The sequence below is a fragment of the Necator americanus genome, chromosome V (genome assembly GCF_031761385.1).
Source record: "Necator americanus strain Aroian chromosome V, whole genome shotgun sequence".
NCBI classification, from domain to species: domain Eukaryota; kingdom Metazoa; phylum Nematoda; class Chromadorea; order Rhabditida; family Ancylostomatidae; genus Necator; species Necator americanus.
The window spans coordinates 4,477,925-4,496,067 of record NC_087375.1 but is presented as its reverse complement, the minus strand read 5'-3'; the positions used below and the strand labels follow the sequence as shown (position 1 = coordinate 4,496,067).

At 40.7% G+C, this 18,143-nt stretch overlaps 1 protein-coding gene across 2 annotated transcripts; it reads left to right on the top strand.

Moving 5' to 3' along the window:
- Positions 1–1,928: 1,928 nt before the first annotated feature.
- On the top strand, positions 1,929–16,347 carry RB195_012894 (uncharacterized protein; the record flags this gene model as incomplete). Of its 2 annotated transcripts, XM_064202479.1 has the most annotated exons (12): positions 1,929–1,959; positions 4,698–4,774; positions 4,851–4,943; positions 7,134–7,232; positions 9,860–9,941; positions 10,996–11,310; positions 11,407–11,733; positions 11,795–11,830; positions 13,566–13,676; positions 13,791–13,892; positions 13,969–14,035; positions 16,131–16,347. In XM_064202479.1, 12 exons carry the CDS (start codon positions 1,929–1,931, stop codon positions 16,345–16,347), a joined length of 1,557 nt encoding a protein of 518 aa, XP_064058360.1. The 2 variants fall into 2 exon arrangements, with proteins under 2 accessions (XP_064058360.1, XP_064058361.1); XM_064202480.1 differs by lacking the exon at positions 1,929–1,959 and adding an exon at positions 2,257–2,263 and having other exon boundaries at positions 10,996–11,733.
- Positions 16,348–18,143: the final 1,796 nt, after the last annotated feature.

The window sequence follows — 18,143 nt, the reverse complement described above, 5'->3', positions numbered from 1 at the left end:
AAGACCAGCATTTACGTTTTTAGTAGCTCTTTACTGTTGTAGACGGTTTTACTCCCATTATAATCTTTGCATTTAAAGCAGAAAATAACTATATGGGTATGTGTGTGTGTTCCGAACACAAATCTCGCCGATGATTCAATTTCGATCAAGCTCTGACAGACGCCTTAGGGCAGGGCATAGATCAAATTTTGAAAGGTTTATTTATTTGCCATTTTTGTTGATGGGAAATTAGTATGAAGCTTCTTTTGGTTTTTTTTTTCTTTATCAAAAAAGTACAACTTCTGGTGGGGTATTGTGCAACGTGAACATTAAATTAGTAGAAATCAAGAAGTAGAATTCTTTTTTCCTCCGTTTACGAGCATCTTATGCCATTACTGCAGGTTTTTGTGGTAACGTAGTTAAACTTTTTCAATTGGATGTTCCTGACGCTTAGTTAATCAAATAGCAACATATGTAACACCGGAAAGATGATGGCTGCTTTGTTTGCGACATAAGCTCAGCATATTTTGAAACAATTTAATTTTGACATGAATTATGATTGTTCGCAAAATATTCACCTTTCATTACAAAATCTTAAAAGACCATTATCCATTTTGAAGCATTAGTTTCTCAAGAGAATTTTATTAGCCGATTGCGCTTAGGAAAAAAAAAAACAGAGGTAGAAGATTACAGAGGAGGTAATGGTTGTAAAAAAAAAATGGAAATGTTACCTATCTGATGATACTTGTGCCACCGCTATTATAAATTTCCAGTAATTCCCAGATCAGAACCATTCTACTATTCCCAACACTTCCGCATAAATTGTGTTCTCGTTACTTTAATATTCGAAGTTGAGTTACATTGGTAACTCATAGCGAAGTTGGATTGTTGTACAAAATTTATGTGTCGTACAGAGCCTTTTCACAATTCTTCTTAGAGTTACAAAACTGTCAAACTGCATGTGATTGTCAAATTTTCCTTTTTCTTTTCTCTCTTTTGAAATTCTCCTCACAACCAATTTGTTTCTTTAGTATAACATTTGTTGTTACTTGCTAGTTTTTTTTTTAAATACAACATATATTGTTGATTGCTGCAGTTTTTAATGTTATTCTTGTTGATTTTGTGTTGTTTTGTAAGAAAGTTTTCAGTGAAATGCACTTGAATAAATCCACGCTTAATGAAGTATATTTTACCTCACTTTAAATATGTATGTTTCAAATATATTTACACTAGGAACAGTTTTGATGGTAGAAATCTACTTACATGTGTTCTATTTTAATTTTTTATTACTCGCTTGTGTGATGCGAGCACTGCAAGAAATCTGAAACACGTTTAGCTAAACGTTCGTCCTTCTCGTGGTATGTAGAAATGCGTAGAAAATACGTATGTGCATACATATGAGAGAAAAGATGAAGACATATAGATGGATATACTTAGGCTTACGGTTACGGCATACGGTTAGATGTCAAGGTCTGCACGAAGACGAAATTCTGTCTACTTACCCTTTACTTGCTTAGAGGCAGCGCATTGAGATCCTGACATAGTGCAGAAACTACAGTGAAAGCCTAGAGTTCAGGTTGTAGATAGCGGAAACCAGCGTGGCTCAGGTCATTTTTTCTTAACCGTCGTAAAAAAAAAGACGGGAGCCTGTTCAATGGCTTTACTTGGATAGACTATCGAGGAAACCTTATCGTTCGCGTTGCAAATGATTTTGTAGAGAAAACCGCGTCTTCCATGCCGTTTTTTTTTGCGATTAGGGAAGGAGGAGCGGAGCAAAGCTGGTTTCTGCAGTTCAGCATTCGAATTCTAAGCTTTTGCTGCGATTTGTCATCTCATGCTGACAGTAAAATGTGAGAAAACATGCGGTTAATGAAGTTGCTATCCATCATGGACTTAGAAATTAGATTCCGCTTAAATGGTCTTGAATTATGTAGTTCACATGAGGAGAAATGATCTATAGGGATGAATGCTTAGTTGTAAGTAAGTTTTTAAGCTGTCTTTAATATACCAGGAAACTTTTTCTTCCATTTTTTTCCCCATTTTGGGAGTTCTTTTTAAGGGTATGTACTCGTTCTGCTTAGAAAAATCAGTTTAGAGCTAGGTTCCTCGTGGTGGATTATCTGACCATACATCCTCTAGGCTTTGAATATAACATGAGAAATCAATAAATATAACAAAAGTGATATGGTAGATTGATCTTTTGTATTTTTGCTACGTAATTTCATTTCTTGAAGTAAAGTTCATTACTCATCTTGGACTGCAGCTGCTGGTTGGACAATGTACAGTGAGTTAATATTAGGATCGTTAAAAAAAATCGTCTAAGGGTGGTAGTTTTGTAGATTCTAATGCTTACATCCTATTTTCGTTTCATTTCGCTTCGGCGTTGTATTCTACTGTAGTTGGCGGAACGAGCGATACAGTAGAAAGAGGTTGCGGTTATTACTATCCATCTAACTGCATAAAAATTGGATAGTTATCTGGAATATTTGTAGGCAGTCGTCCGTAATTATGGAACAAATTCGGCCGGACTACTTGGGAGAACATAGATTACTCGGCAGATTTTCCCATACGAGCATCTCGATTATCTTCGAATCTGGTACTAGGATAGGATCTCGCATGCATCTGCTTTCCTTCTACTTGGCGCCGGCATGTGTCTCGTACTACCTCTTCTTGTTTTTGAAGGTCCTTCATCCTTATCAGGCTACATACACAGTTCATCCATCCATGGATTCTGCGTTGGTCCAACGTCGACGTCATCTCCACCGTGCCGCAACTTCGAGGGCAACCGGTTCCGCAGCTGCCCCATGCTTCTTGTCGTTTTCACCAGATTACATATACGACCCACCCGTGGGTGAAATTGTCGTGAATGAGTTTAAGTATAAAATCTAAGTGATATGAAGTTCGTTCTGGATACTTGATATATGCAGTGATATTTGGGGATGAATGTTAGATATAAATAAGCTCTAGTTTCTTATTCTATGCTAACAGGACTTAAAGGCATTACCCCTCGAATCTGGGGTGGTACGGGTTTGTGGCGGGTTATGCTTATACGGGTCGTAGATTGTGGGAAAGAGAGTAATTCCGTCCATTTCTTACTAATTGCCGTAAAAACGGCCCAGAAGATGCGGCTTCGAGCGTTCTGGGGCGCTATTTCCTACGAGTCTTATTGGAGCGCGCCAGCCTTGTGCACGCCCCGCATCTTCTGGGCCGTTTTCTACGACAATTAGGAATAAATGGATGGAGTCGCCCTCTTCCCCACAATCTACGTCCCCGCTATGCATAAGCGACTTGAAACCCGTACCTTTAAACCTGATACCTTTAAACCAACTAGATGACACGGAACTTCACTCTGGAGATTACACCAGTGTTTAAATTAGTGGAATTTGCCATAGCAAATGTTATCCTTGTAAGGGAAATGTCTCAGGTGTATCTGACCCAGAAATGAGACCATAACCATTCCAAAGCTTATGATCAATGTTTATACGTGGCGTAAAATGTAGCCGTACGAATGGAATTAAGGAAGAATGCGTTGGTACTGAGTCGAAGGTGTAGTTAATGTGGACTTAATGGAGCGAAAACGTGTTAATGGAGCAATCAGTCAATTCTCCAAAAAAGAAGTCGTAGCTTTCTCAAAAATATTACTCATGTGGTTCTGATCCGATCTCCAGGTCGATTTTTCGCATTTTTGATCAAACGGGTCTTTTGTGTGTGTTTTACGCAAACATCGGGATCCACGTGGTGTACGATGCCTCGGTTCATCACCTTGTGAAGAGTGATTGAATTAAAGGATTTCTTTTCCACGAATTTTTCCTTCCCTGTTTTTAGTGGAGTATTCATTCCTGTTTTTTTTCCTAATTGCAAAAAAAGGCCGTGAAGATACGGTTCCGGGGCACTATCTTGGAAGTCGACTACAGGGGGCGCAGATTGCGGGCGTTTTCTCCAATTAGGCAGAAATGGACTGAATCACCCTCTCCCCATAAAGTCCCATCCGTATACGAAACTCCTGAATTCTGCACCACTTCAATTCCTGCAGGAAGATTAATTAAAATCGACAATCGCTGCATGGAAGAGAATTCTGCGTTTGGTTTCTTAAACGCCAAAACAACGGAAAAAAAAATAAATAGATGGAGAGCCTTCTACTGTTCGTGTGGTTGCTATTTCTTTAGCGATTCGTTAGGTTCGGTTCCACAATCCGTTCCTAATGCTCCTAAACCGGTCTTCGGAGTCCGAAGCTTTTCTCGAAGTCTGAAGCTAAGCGAAGACTCTTTTATTACAAATGCTATCCTAATACTAAGTCACATATTTTATAAAGCAGAAAATTCAAGTTTTGGAATACTATTTATTTGTATTTATAATATAATAATTGTTGTAAATTGTTGCAAACACCATTACTAACTAATTTTATTTTATAAACCTTCAATTAGATCAAATGTATCTTATCATCAGTTATAAAATCAAATCTAACGTTTGTAGGAAAATCTTAAAGTTTGAGAGCTCAGAACTTCTGAAGAATTTAAAGGACCGTATATGAACTCGGTTTACGGTTGCGGAAATTCCTCTAACATCTTACCAGTTTCCTGCGCAAAAAGTAAAAAGCAACATTAACTTCCAGAAATTTTTTAGTGCATTGAATGTTTTGTTGCACACTTTAAAAGCTTAAAAAAAGTCCATTAATAGACCTATGTAAAGAAATGATAAAAATGTGATACCTTCTGCAGATCTGCTGCTGTTGACACTTCTTTTACCTGTCATTGAGTCCCTCAAATGTGCAATTAATTTTAGTGGAAGGTCTAAAGTAAGTTGGCAAGTTCTCTGCATTAAAATATAATTTTCGGTCCTTAAATTTTTCATAGATGTTCCTCCTATTTTAGAGTGGTGACGATTCGTATTGCATAATTCAACTACCCAGATCATGCGATACTCACTCGGTCGAGTTAACTATTCTGCCGAAGGCAGAAGTAACGGTAAGGATGTTAATGGTTAAAATCTGAGGTGAAATCATGAAAGAACGTAGAAATCTAAGCACAAATTTATTTATATAAACAACTGATGCTGTTTCTAATAGTAAGATTTGTAATAGGTGTCTTGAAACTACATTACGTTGGCTCGAAATCTTTGACTCGTTTGTTGAGCCTGACTTTAAATTCAAGGCACAACTGCTCGCAATCAGAATTAGAAGATAACAAAAATAATATTTTGACAGTGGAGTACTAAAATTTTTCCGAATAGCTAACACAAATCAAATATTTCCATTTTATTGTCGCAATCTCCGTTAGTGTTCTTCGTATGAACCCTTTTACAAAAGTTAAAAAGTCCGTCAAATTAAGTAGTAAGTTTTAAATTTTAAATTAATTGGTTAGATTAATGATCACCTACTTCTGCAGTAGTAGTTGTATCCAGTGTGTGTTAGTGTCAATGGTTTGAAGCCGCCCTGGTGCAAACCAAGCCTTTCATCCCTCCGGGTCGTTAAATTGGTACCAGACGTGTCTGAGAGGATAAAAGCACTGATCTGACAAATCGGCTGGCCCCCGCAAGTCATTGTATAGGCCAACATGCATTCAAAAAATCTCAACGATTGCGAATTTACAGTAGGGCGCGTTGGCGTATTCGAAGTGGATTAATACACCAGTGACTCTGTCCTTAAAGGCATCACCCCATGAATCTGAGGTGGTGCAGATTTCAGGTGGAGTACTCGTACACGGGATGGGAGTCTATGGGGAGAGGGGTGATTCCGTCCATTTCTTCCTAATTGCCGCACAAGTCTGGCGCGCTCCAGTCGAACTCCCCTAGTGCGCCAGAACGCCTGAAGCCGTATCTTCCGGGCCGTTTTTACGGCAATTAGGAAGAAATGGACGGAATTACCCCATTCTCCGTAGTCTCCCATCCCGTATACTATACAAATACTCCATCTTAAATCCGTACCACCTCAGATTCGTGGGGTGATGCCTTTAAAGGGAGCATATAACGAATCTGAGGTGGTGCGTCATCTCTGCATCACTGCAAACAGCCGCCTCCAGAATGCTGTTTTGTACGACGCCATCTTTTGCAACGCTCCACCCCTTGCGCCGTCTCCGCCCTGCGATTCGTCGAAAATCAATTCGGAGCGCCCCGATAGGCAGTAAGGGACGCTACGCGTGCAAGGGTGGCGCGTTCTAATAGAAGGCATCGTACAAAACAGCATTCAGGGACCGACTGCTTGCAGTGATTCAGGGACAGATGAGCAGAACCACCCCGTCTCCATAATCTAGGACCCCGTAAATGGATTTTCCACCTGAAATCCGTACCACCCCAGACTCGTGATATGCTCCCTTTAATATGTATTTTATTTCAACCCTTCAAAAGTTGCAAAACACGGCAACTCATGTGGTCCTTGAGTAAAAAGCGCTATATTCGTTGTGAAAATTTTGATTTTTTTATTTGCCTGTGAAATATTTCAGAGTATATGTGAGTGTATGTGTCAGATCTGCTGATTTGCAGAGCTGTAGGTGGTTCAGGTAGCAAAGTAATAATAGTGACTGAATAAATGAATAAATTTAGTAGAGTTAAGGCGTCTTTTTGTGTATACTTGATATCAATGCTTTATATTATATGCTTTACACTATTTTAGTGGAGACACTTCTTTTTATGAGACCTAGTTTTTCAATTGTGACTTCCTATACTCTACTCTAGGTAGGTTGAAGTTTGAGATGAATAGAAAAGATCGAGGATGGTAAGGATCAAGCAAGTAAAACGAATAAATATGCTGCTGAGGGAACTGGCGCATGTAAAAGGGGGGGAGGGGGCGTTGTAATGTGCCTCGTAAAGAAATCTGAACTCGAAGGCCGTTTCTCACGCCATTTTATGCGATGTGTTTGTGTGAGCAATTTAGGTATAAGATGCGTGTATGTATGTACGTATATATGTGAGCTGCATGTACATATGTTTCTTTCAATGTGCGCATATATGTTTCTATTTATGTATTTATTTGTGTATTTACATATTTATACATATATGTGAGTGAATAAAAAAGTAAATAAAGTGAATTATAAGCTGAAAATAGCAAGAATTTGTCTGTTTGTTTGTTTTTTTCTTCTCTTTTCTCGGACAGTTGCCCTATTATTTTAACTATACGCATCGTATATCGATGCAAACCATATGAATATGTTTTCTTTCAGAAGTTGGTTTCCGTCGGATGTTTCTACAACCACATGAGTCAAGAATTGGCGTGCTTCTGCACGGAGGACCTTTGTAATAAGAATATCGATTATATCATGGTAAACTTCTTTAAAAAAAATACTATGTTGTTGATACTCCTTTAAAATGGAGAGTTCAATGGGTTTTCGCGAAAGTGGTGCTGGCGGAATGATAATAAATAAGTAGAAAGTAATGACGATATAATAGTAATGTAGCTTACCTTCTTCATTCTTCCTTATCTTTTCTTTCATTTCTGCTTAGATATCAACGCATAACTCTTACTATATGTGATCATATCCACTGGAAATAATTAAGCTGCTTTAATGGGAATGGTCCTTTGAATGACTGTTGCAGCTCATGTTCCAGGTAGTTTAAAACTGCAATAGTGTCAATAATTTCTAGCGGTTATGATCATATAGAGTAAGTCATTTGTAGATATTTAGCAAGAAATGAATTTGAACTATAGTCCGGTCAAAACGATATGAAGCAAGGTGCAATTCCGTAAGCGGTTGCGCTCGAAACGGTGCGATAGAGACAACGGTTGGAATCGGGGTGGGACCATCGCGAAGTACAGCAATGAACGGTGACACCAGGGGTCGTTATTCGATCGTAACCACCTCGTCCCAGTGCACCGCTTCGAGCGCAACCGCTAGCACAACTAACCGCCGTGCTTCATGTCGTTTTGACTTTACTACATAAATAATATAATACATCGCTGATGTTCGTCCAGTGTATTAGCAACAAGAAATGTTAGCTTAGAAATGTGCAGGGAATCCAGTTACAGCTTCATCGTAATGCTCGTTCTCAACTTTATAGCTAAAAAAAAGTCACTTGAATAAGTTTCAATCTTTTCTAATATTTTTGTTTTGTGTTTTGGTAGAAAGCTGACACTATGTGATATGAAATGAGGACAATTTAACACTAAAAAATATTTGGAAATTCAAAGCTTTAAGAACAATTTACAACCTCCGCAATGTGACTACAATATCGCTGTTATAAGAAGAAGATCTACAAACTTATCACTGAAAAATCCCAGATATCATTACAAACTTCAATAATACTTTGATATTTCTGAATTGAGTTATCGCTTCGTTGTGTTTTATGCAGTTGTTTGAAAAACTATCAACCGTAACGAGAACTTTGACCGAACACATACGGCGAGTATTTGAGTTCCCCTTAATGCGTACACTTTTCTACCGTACCTAGTCTGTACCATTTCACCTAGTTTCGTCTTCAGTCAGTCGGAATGAATCCTTGATTGTCTCATGTCATCATACTCTTTAATAGGCTTTCAGATGATTTTTTTTTGTTCCATTTTCGGCTTGATCTCGGTCCTTGATTGGTTACGTGAGGACACAGGGCACAGGTGTAGGCAACGACGTTGTCACGACGACGAACGATGTACCTGCACCATTTAGTTTGGCGCATCTTATCTGCTATATGGGCCTTTGAGAGGTTCCGCCGAATCGTTACCGTACCGTCGACACCATCGGGGATGAATGTGATCGGATCGTAAAAATTCTTCTGTACACTGTATGAGAACGGCAAGAGTTCTAAAACTATTTGCAGGGGCCTGTAACCTCTTTAGTTAATACTTCAGTGTGGAGCTGCATGAGTTAAAGTGAAGGACAGACACCAATTTGAGCTCGCAACGCTTTGCGAAGAAGCGGTAAAAGAAGACCTCCAAGAGTGGAGAGAACGGTGCTTTCTTCCGGAGTGGACGTGTGGAGCTTATTTGTTGGAGGCGACACCAAATCGTCTCCCTTGCACCTCCCAGTCACTTGGTCACAGGCTTTCGGCCGGACCGACGTGCAGGATATGAGTCAGCCCTTGCACATCAGAAACACAGAGTGCATCCCCTGAATCCACCTGCGTTTCAGTGCAGGCAGGTAGGTCCCGCGATTAGCCCCTTTCCTCCACCTGCGGACGAGCCACATAGCTTTGCGACTAACCGGCTGTGATCCCTCTAGTGAGGAAGAACTGTGGAATCTATTATCGAAAATGAGTATGGGACAGTAGGTGAGAGGTTCGTCTGTGATTGTATAACCAATCAATAGTCTCAAAATACCCCTCGGGCTCGATAGATTGGTATCAGAATTGTTTGGATACGGTTTTCTTCCGCGAGTCATTATTCAGCTGCGCACGCATTCATAAACGTCAAACGATTCAGAATTGAAGTCCAGCCAATAGGTATTGATCAACGATGCGCACGTTCTCTTTTATCTTTTTATAATCATAAAAAACGTATATAATGTTATTCCTCTTTGAAAAGGCGAAAATCGTAGGAAGAATTGTGATTTTAAATTTGTTGAAAAATAAGATAAAGTTAGCATTTTTTTTTCAGTTCTTTTGTTGCTTGCGTTGCTTTTGCCATCTCTTGCTGCTCTTTTTCCGTGTTCCACAGTTTCTTAATTTTTATTTGTTTTACGTACGTTTGGAAAGCAAGAAGTTTTTCCAAATGAGCAAAAATCAATTATCAAGCTGTTTCTTGTCTTTTGTTGTCCGTAATAATGTTCATCCAGGCACTCTTACTAGAAATTTTCAACGTTCCAAAGTTAGGCAGATATTCTCTCTCTTTTGATTGTGGATATTTCGTAAATTTTCCGCAAGCAAAAACTTTCTAGAGAAAAAATTTAAAGGATTTCTAAAAGTTGGCTTAAGACCTAAGAAACTGAAAGTATCCTTAAAATATCTGTGATAATTCAAGGATCTCTGGAAAAAGTCGCCATCTTATAAACGGAGCCCGAAGTCGACTAAGTGTTTAGAAAAACTGAAGCAAACATATGGAGGTGAATATTTATCAAAATTTCTTTATAAATCATGAAATTCGTAGGATTCAGTGAACTCTTTAAACATGCATTTACTCCTTGACTTGTTCTAAAGGTTTGAAGACAGTTCTTTGACGATCTGTAGGTAAAGTAATCGACCACAAAAAAAACTCCCTTGTTACAAGAAATGGCATTAGTTTGGAAAATAACAACCACAATCAAAAAAAAAACCTTGAAGAAGCGTGCTTAAAAATTGAGTCAAAAGAGAATGAGATAATATATTTTGTATAATGATAGAGAATGGGAGTAATAGAGAGAATGACCGAGTACGAGAAAACGAGAGGAAATACCTTTGTGAACAAAAGTCCATTAAAAAAACGGAGAATGATGAATTGAAGAGGAAAACACATGCAGAATAATTGCAATGTAGGGAAAATAAGCAACAGAAAAAAGCTTGAAAAGCTTTTCAGGTTTCTTACATTGGACTTGCATATTCGATTTACGTTTTTCTTCTACACTATATTTTTCATCTTGTCGTTGTTAGCATGGATGCTCACTCTTTCACAACAGCACGCATATAACAAGACAATGTACGGTAATATATGAGCAGATTTTTTAATCACGAACACATCGATTTCATCTTTAAAAATGATTTAGTTGGTTTCGAATTAACAATTCTCACTAGAGAAGTGCATTGTGTTTGTACGACTTTATGGTTATGTTCCTAGTTAGCGCTGCGCAAGACTTGTGTTCAATTCGACTCTCAGACGACAAATCAAGAGAAATCTCTCCGTTGTTGTGTCAAAGATCACATCGTTTTAAAGTTGTTTACGTGGTAGTAGCTTTGATTTAAAAAAAGCACTCGGACGTATTAATTTGAGCCTTGTACTACAACCGCGCCTACAATAAGGTACAGGTGTGCTTCATCATGGACCACATCCGTGTTTGATATTCCACGAGTATAACGGTTCTGTTTACTAGCAATAAGAGTGAATGCTTCACCGTAAAAACTAGCAGTCTTATTAATCGAGTCTGAGGTATACGCACAGCTAAGATCTCAAATATGCCTGTTAAGCTGATGGAAATAAAAAACAAGGCGGTGGCGGTGGCGGTGGCGGCGGTGGCGGTGGCGGCGGTGGAAGCAGTGGCGGTGGCGGCGATGGAAGCAGTGGCGATGGCGGCGATGGAAGCAGTGGAGGTGGGGACGATGGAAGCAGTGGCGGTGGCGGCGATGGAAGCAGTGGCGGCGATGGAAGCAGTGGCGGTGGCGGCTATGGAAGCAATGGCGATGGTGACGATGGAAGCAGTGGCGGTGGCGGCGATGGAAGCAGTGGCGGTGGCGGCGATGGAAGCAGTGGCGGCGATGGAAGCAGTGGCGGCGATGGAAGCAGTGGCGGTGGCGGCTATGGAAGCAATGGCGGTGGCGGCGGTGGAAGCAGTGGCGGTGGCGGCGGTGGCAGCGGCGGCGGTGGACGCCGTGGAGGAGGTGGCGGTGGCGGCGATGGAAGCAATGGCGGTGGCGGCGGTGGAAGCAGTGGCGGTGGCGGCGGTGGCAGCGGCGGCGGTGGACGCCGTGGAGGAGGTGGCAACAATGGCGGTGGCAGCGGCGGCGGTGGACGCCCTGGAGGAAGTGGCAACAACGGCGATGGCAGCGGCGGCGGTGGACGCCCTGGAGGAAGTGGCAACAACGGCGATGGCAGCGGCGGCGGCGGCGGTGGACGCCCTGGAGGAGGTGGCAGCGGCAGCGGTGGACGCCCTGGAGGAGGTGATAACAATGGCGATGGCAGCGGCGGCGGTGGACGTCCTGGAGGAGGTGGTAAAACCCTGTATTTTTCGTGTTTTCCCTGTGAAACAGGAAGAAACTTCTTTTTTAGGACGCAAAACAACGAAGAAGACTACAAAGAAAACCGGTAAGACCACTACTTTTTCGAAAAATGCAGGTTGTACAGCAATTACGTGAAATACAAGTTTTCATATTCTGGACTAGTGACTAGTGTTGTTCAGGTGAAGACCTCATTTACTTGAAGGCAGCGTATCACAATTTTGACGTGGTGCGGAACTCAGAATGAAAGCGTAGAGTTCGGGTAGTGCACAGATTCCAGGACCACCTCGGTTCTACAACAATCTACAACATCATCTCTAGCTTTTTCCGTGGATTCGCTTACCACGTCATATTCGTGGTATGCTAAATTTAGAGTAACTGTGAAGAAACAATTTAGTAATATGATTCTGGTTTCCTATCAGGTTATTATCGAATATATTCTAAACACTGGGGTACAGCACATTCTAAAACATATGAGTGAGCGCGCATTTGTAATGTGAAACGTTCCGCTGCCATTCGTAGAAATGACAGTGTGGTAAGTCTCGCTGACCTTAGGAATGTTCCAGCATCTCAGCAACTTCTTCAAATAATTGTTCTTCTGATTATTTCGACTTTTGTCACTTCTCTAGAAGATGTTCGATTAATTCGTCAACTAATGTCAGTATATTACCAAAAATTCTACACCTACACATACCACAGTGGATTTTGATTCGACATCTTTCAGATGTTCCCCTCGTTTTGTTGATTCCTTGGTGGAGGTGAAATCTCTACGAACTTTGCTAAATCTTCTGCTGATTTTTGTTCCAAGGAAATTTTTTTTGGTATGGTTGGGTGAAAATAACATGAATCTCACTGCAGTCATACAGGCGACTGCGCTCCTAGCGATGAGAAAAGACGCATGGGACCATCGAGAACTGCGGCGACGAGTGGTGCTAACGGTTGTTCCCATTCGATCATAACCGCTACGTTTCACCGCATCGGTTCGAGCGCAGCCGCTTACGCAACTGTACCGTGCTTCGAGTCGTTTTTTACCCGACTATATCAATGAAGATGCCCTTCTCATCTCGTTCATTTCAATCCCATCAGGTCTTGATTTTCTTAGGTTACATGCACAGATGGTCACCGCGGCTCTTAACGGTAATATAAGCTCAGATAGCCTTTCAACTTCGTATCGGATGCTATCTTCCGGGATTTAATATGTGTACCCAGAAATATATCTACATAAGCTACATGAACGTAATGGAATGAGTGTAAGCAGATCTTTGCACATACCGATCAATATTCGCTCAATCTTCTACCTCCCACACAAGCCTACGCCTGCATCATATTGCAACTACAGTTTTCGGTCTCTCAAGCGAAGGTAATTACCAAAAAGCACCTTTTAAACGCTGAAAGTAGATCAATCCTATTCCTCGCCCTATGTTATAATACGGAAGTGTTTTTTCTCCAAATAGACGTTAGCAATTAACTTTTCCGATTACCATTGTAGACATTGGAAGCATGATTGACACGACTCCGAAGACTTATGAATGCTTTAAGGTTATCAAATTGTAGTCATATGGCATGGTATGTTATAAAAAAAATACTTTCCTAAAGGAAAAAGGGAATGAGATATCTGTACACTGGTATGCTTTGCCATTCCCTGCTGTTCATAAGATCGCAATAAATCTCTAGGGTATAGTCGGCATAATGATACGGATGTACTTCACCACTTTTTTTGTTGTTCATTTCAGTACTAAATTTCAAACACTATTGTAAGAAGATGTTAAAATTTGCTAAACTTCTTAACTTTCACTCTCTAGTCTAAACAAATTTCGCAATAGGAGGTGGTGGTGGCGACGGATCTGGAGGTGGAGGTGGAGGAGGACGCGGAGGAGGAGGTGGAGGTGGATCTGGAAGTGGAACTGGAGGTGGAAATGGAGCTGGAGGCGGAGGTGGAGGCGGATACGGAGGCAGTGGTGGAGGTGGAAACGGAGGTGGAAATGGAGCTGGAGGCGGAGCTGGAGGTGGAAATGGAGCTGGAGGCGGAGCTGGAGGTGAAAATGGAGCTGGAAGTGGAGCTGGAGGCAGTGGTGGAGGTGGATATGGAGGTGGCGGTGGAAGTGGAGGTGAAGATGGAGATGAAAGTGATAATGGTGGTGACAGTCATGGTATGTACATTGACCGCTTTCGTTTTATAAATTAATGTTCTACCGTAATTGATGTTTTTGATCGGTATCTTTTCAGTAATAGGGCTCGACGGGAAAAATAGCAAGTCAGGAGCGGACTCATCCGATGATAGCTCTATTGATCTGTTAGTTTTCACGATCTATTGGAGATTTCAAGTATTTGTCTAACGGGGAATGTCTCTAACCTCCTCCGCGGTTCTTGTAGGTTGAAACGAGAGCGCTAGCTATATAAAACCTGTCCAGCCTAAAAGCAGCAGACAGCATATTATTACCTTCCGCAACAAATGTTTGGGTGATGTATTTCTCCAATTCCCTAGAAAAATCTATCTTTTACGCTTATTGCTCTGAGTTGGTCAATTTTAAATCACTGAATGACTCATCACGTAACTTTTTTCAATTTCAAAATTCCTGAGTACGCATTTTAAGCCTTATTCTAAAACATTTGTAGAGAACCGTTATCCTTTTGGGACATATTTACTGATAGTACTGAAGAAAAAAAAGGTTAATTGATAGTCGAATTTAAGCAACAGCCAAGATTGTTAACAAAATTTATTACGGCTAACGTTTCGGCGTTGTCGCCTTCGTCAGAGCCTTAGTAGCCGCGTTGCCGTGATGTTAGCGGATATCCGCGTGGTGCTATCGCTCCGCTTTTATTTAGATAACTTGAAATTTTAGATGTGATTATTATTGATTTTTACTAAGAACTCACGCTTCGTCTCGGCGTCATCTTCTTCGTCATAGGAAATCAAAGCAAGAGGTGTATCCTCTAAAAAAAAACTCATCACACGAAGGGACACATGAAAAAGGTGGCCTCTTTCAATTTTTGCCTGTGAGCAACCTCGAAGCCGCTTGAAAAAGTCGATCTGGTGTCCTTCTTATAAAATGACCAAGAAAGCGAGTACATTTTGCTATTTTAAAGGTCGAGGAAAGATGTTGACTTTTTCTCGGACCACCCGCCAGCACATTATGTATGTAGAAGTCAAGCATTCGTCTAATTAACTTCCCTTCCCGTAGTCGAGCTTTACCGTCACCATGGACGGATTCGCATATCATGATCGGAAGAACAGCGATGAACAGCGAGCAGATAGACTTGCGGCAGCTTCTTTGTATTTTTAGACTAAACCAGTGCGGGCCCGGATTGCCTTCACGCTAGAATTGTAGTAAAGAAAGAGGCGAGACTAAGCTGGGTCTGGCCGGGGTGATAGTGAATTGTATGACACCCTAGAATTTGGCAGGAAAAGAGATGTTTAGCGGTGAGTGTAGTAAAAGTCTCCGCTCACGGCACCCGCTAAGCCATGGACCTATAGAGATGCGCATTAATGGCATGATCCCGCGAATCTGGGGTGGTGCGGATTTCAGGTGGAGAGTTCCTATACGGGCTCCTAAATTATGGGGAGGGTGATTCCATCCATTTCTTCCTAATTGCCGTTAAAAACAGCGCGGAACATGCGGCACATGCACAAGACTGGCGCACTCCAATCGAACTCGTTGTAGAAAGTGGCGCGCCGGAACGCTCGAATATTTGTAGTAAGATCACTTCAAACTGTAGCTGAAATTGTTACTGGCCTTGGCATAGCTGAAGTGTTGGGGGTATCTTTTCCGCTAGAGCCTCGAAGCCTATTGGAGCTATAAGTAATTGGTCATATTGAACGCCTAGTCTCCCTACATAAGACACGTTAATAAAAATCACTAAAAATCAATAACAATAACTAACTATTCAGTTTACGACTCAAACAAATCTAACTAAATTCTTATATTTTTTGGAAGTAATAGAAAAAGAATCTTATAGATGCAATGATTTCTACACAGAAAAAATTATTTTCAGTGAAGCCTATAGGGGGGATTGAAATCACTATTTATTTATCAAAATTTGGAATAAGTTTCTAATAAAAAAATTAGACAATGCGTTATAATGCCGCAAAGATTTGAAATAGTTTCAAGTAAAAAAAAATAAGAATTAGAAAAAATCAGTTCTTTGGATTGATCGGCACAACCAATAATAACTAGATTTTTTCTTCTTTGTTAATGAAGATTACACCAATTCTTGTGGTTTATAAAGTTAATTGGTTTCCTTCAAAAGCGATGCATCCATCTCTGCATTTTGCTAGTTTTTGGGTGCTGCATTTCTGCTTTTTTACTTTAATTTTGGAATATTTCAGATGGTATCCCACATATCTCATATCCTTTTTTATACAACCATAAAAAGAAATTTATTTCCAGGATGACCATCTTCATACTCCTATTACTTGCTATTGTCTTGATCATACTTGCTGTTGTTGGAGTTATCCTTCTTTCACGACATCAGAGAGAACAGAAGCAGAAAGCTGAATCGAAAAATTCAAAAAACAAAAAAGGGGGAAAAGGCGGAAAAGGCGAAAAAGGTGGAGCAAAAGCAGGAGGCAAAGGAGGCAATAAGACGCCGGCCAAAGAACCATAGCAGTGTCAACTTTTCCATTTTCAATTGTTCGATGTCAGCATATACCTCATTGTGGTCATTTGACTTTTTTTTTGATAGATAGATAAAGGTTAGCAGAGCCTTATCGAATTTTCAAAAATGTTTTTTTTAATGATCTAGAGGTTCTGAAAAAGCTATAGCAAAAAAAAAAAAACTAAGAACCTTGCAAAATTGCAAAATTTACTCTCAATTGCAGTTCAAAGTTTATGTATCGGTTTTATAAGGATTTATCTCTGACAGTTCCCATAAGTGGTCAAGCTGTTTGCCACACAAATTCGAATATAAATATGCGGTTCGGAAAAGGACTAGGAACTATTATATTGACTGAAAAACCTTTAACCTTAAGTTTAACCTTAGAAATTAAAGAAGAAAGAAGCAAACATTAATCATGCATAATCGCACAAAAAAATTAAGTCAAAAATTCACTCCTTACACATTTATGAGATATTAAAGGTGCCTAGGACCAGAAAAAGTAATGAGGAACGGTTTTGCTGATATTTTGTTGTCCTGTTCAGGTACTGTCGGCAAAAAGTATTGAAAAACCACAAAAACACCACCTCCACCCCTTGCGCCGTCTCCGCCCTGCGATGCGAAAAAGCAAGAGGAAAAGAAATCCGAGGAGGAAAAAGGTCTTGAGTGCTGTAGAGAAGGTTCAGTACATGCCTGCATCGGAGACGTGTCGCGTCTATGTGCTGATAAGTACAGCCGGAATACTGGCTGTACTGGGCCTAATACGGGTTTAGGCAAAATCCTGAAATACTTGGATTCTTACTGGTATCCACTAAAGACGGTGACAGCAACAATTTCCGTAAATCCCATGGATTTAGGTATAGTTGGCAAGGAGCCAAGGTAACAGCCAAAACAAAGCCGGTTTTTCAACGATTCATCCTCACAATTCACGTGAAACTATCTTTTGCTGTCATTATTCATCAGTTGTCAAAAATGTTCTGCCACAATAAAAAAAAATGAGGGGATTTTTGACATATTTGATAAATCTCTTATATTTCTCAATTTCTATAAACTTAGTAGTATGTGAACATCAGCAGCATAGTGATAAACACAAGAATTTTACAACAAATCACGAACATATCCATATCTATGTATCGCTGAGGCAGCTAGCATCGGATGAGGATATGAGGATCAAAGTGTGCGGAGTTAAAGGCAGTATACCACAAATCTGAGGCGGTGCGGATTTCAGGTGAAGTATCCGTATACGGGGTCGTAGATTATGGATACGGGGGTAGTTCCGCCCGTTCTCCCTGCATCACTGCAAACAGCCGCCTCCAGAATGCTGTTTTGTAGGACGCCATCTATTGCAAGGCTCCACCCCTTGCGCCGCCTCCGCCCTGCGATTCGTCGAAAATCAATTCGGACCGTGCGGATAGGCAATAAGGGACGCTACGCGTGAGGGCAAAAGCATCGTACAAAATAGCCAGGGAAAGATGAGCGAACCACTAGATCTCCAGATAGGGTTTTACGACCCCTACAATGGTTCAGGAAAAGATGAGCGGAACCAACCCTATCTCCATATTTTACGACCCCGTACACGGATACTCCACCTGAAGCTCCACCGTACCACCCCATATTCGTGTTATGCTGCCTTTAATCAATCCACTTGCGCCACCACACTTCATTTAAGAATCATTTGAGGTTTACGAACGTGTAACTGGCCTATATAATGATTTGCGGAAGCTAGCCGATGTGTTAAGTCAATGTTTTTATCCTCCCAGACAAGTCTGGTACCAATTCATTGACCGAGGAGGGATAAAGGGCTTGGT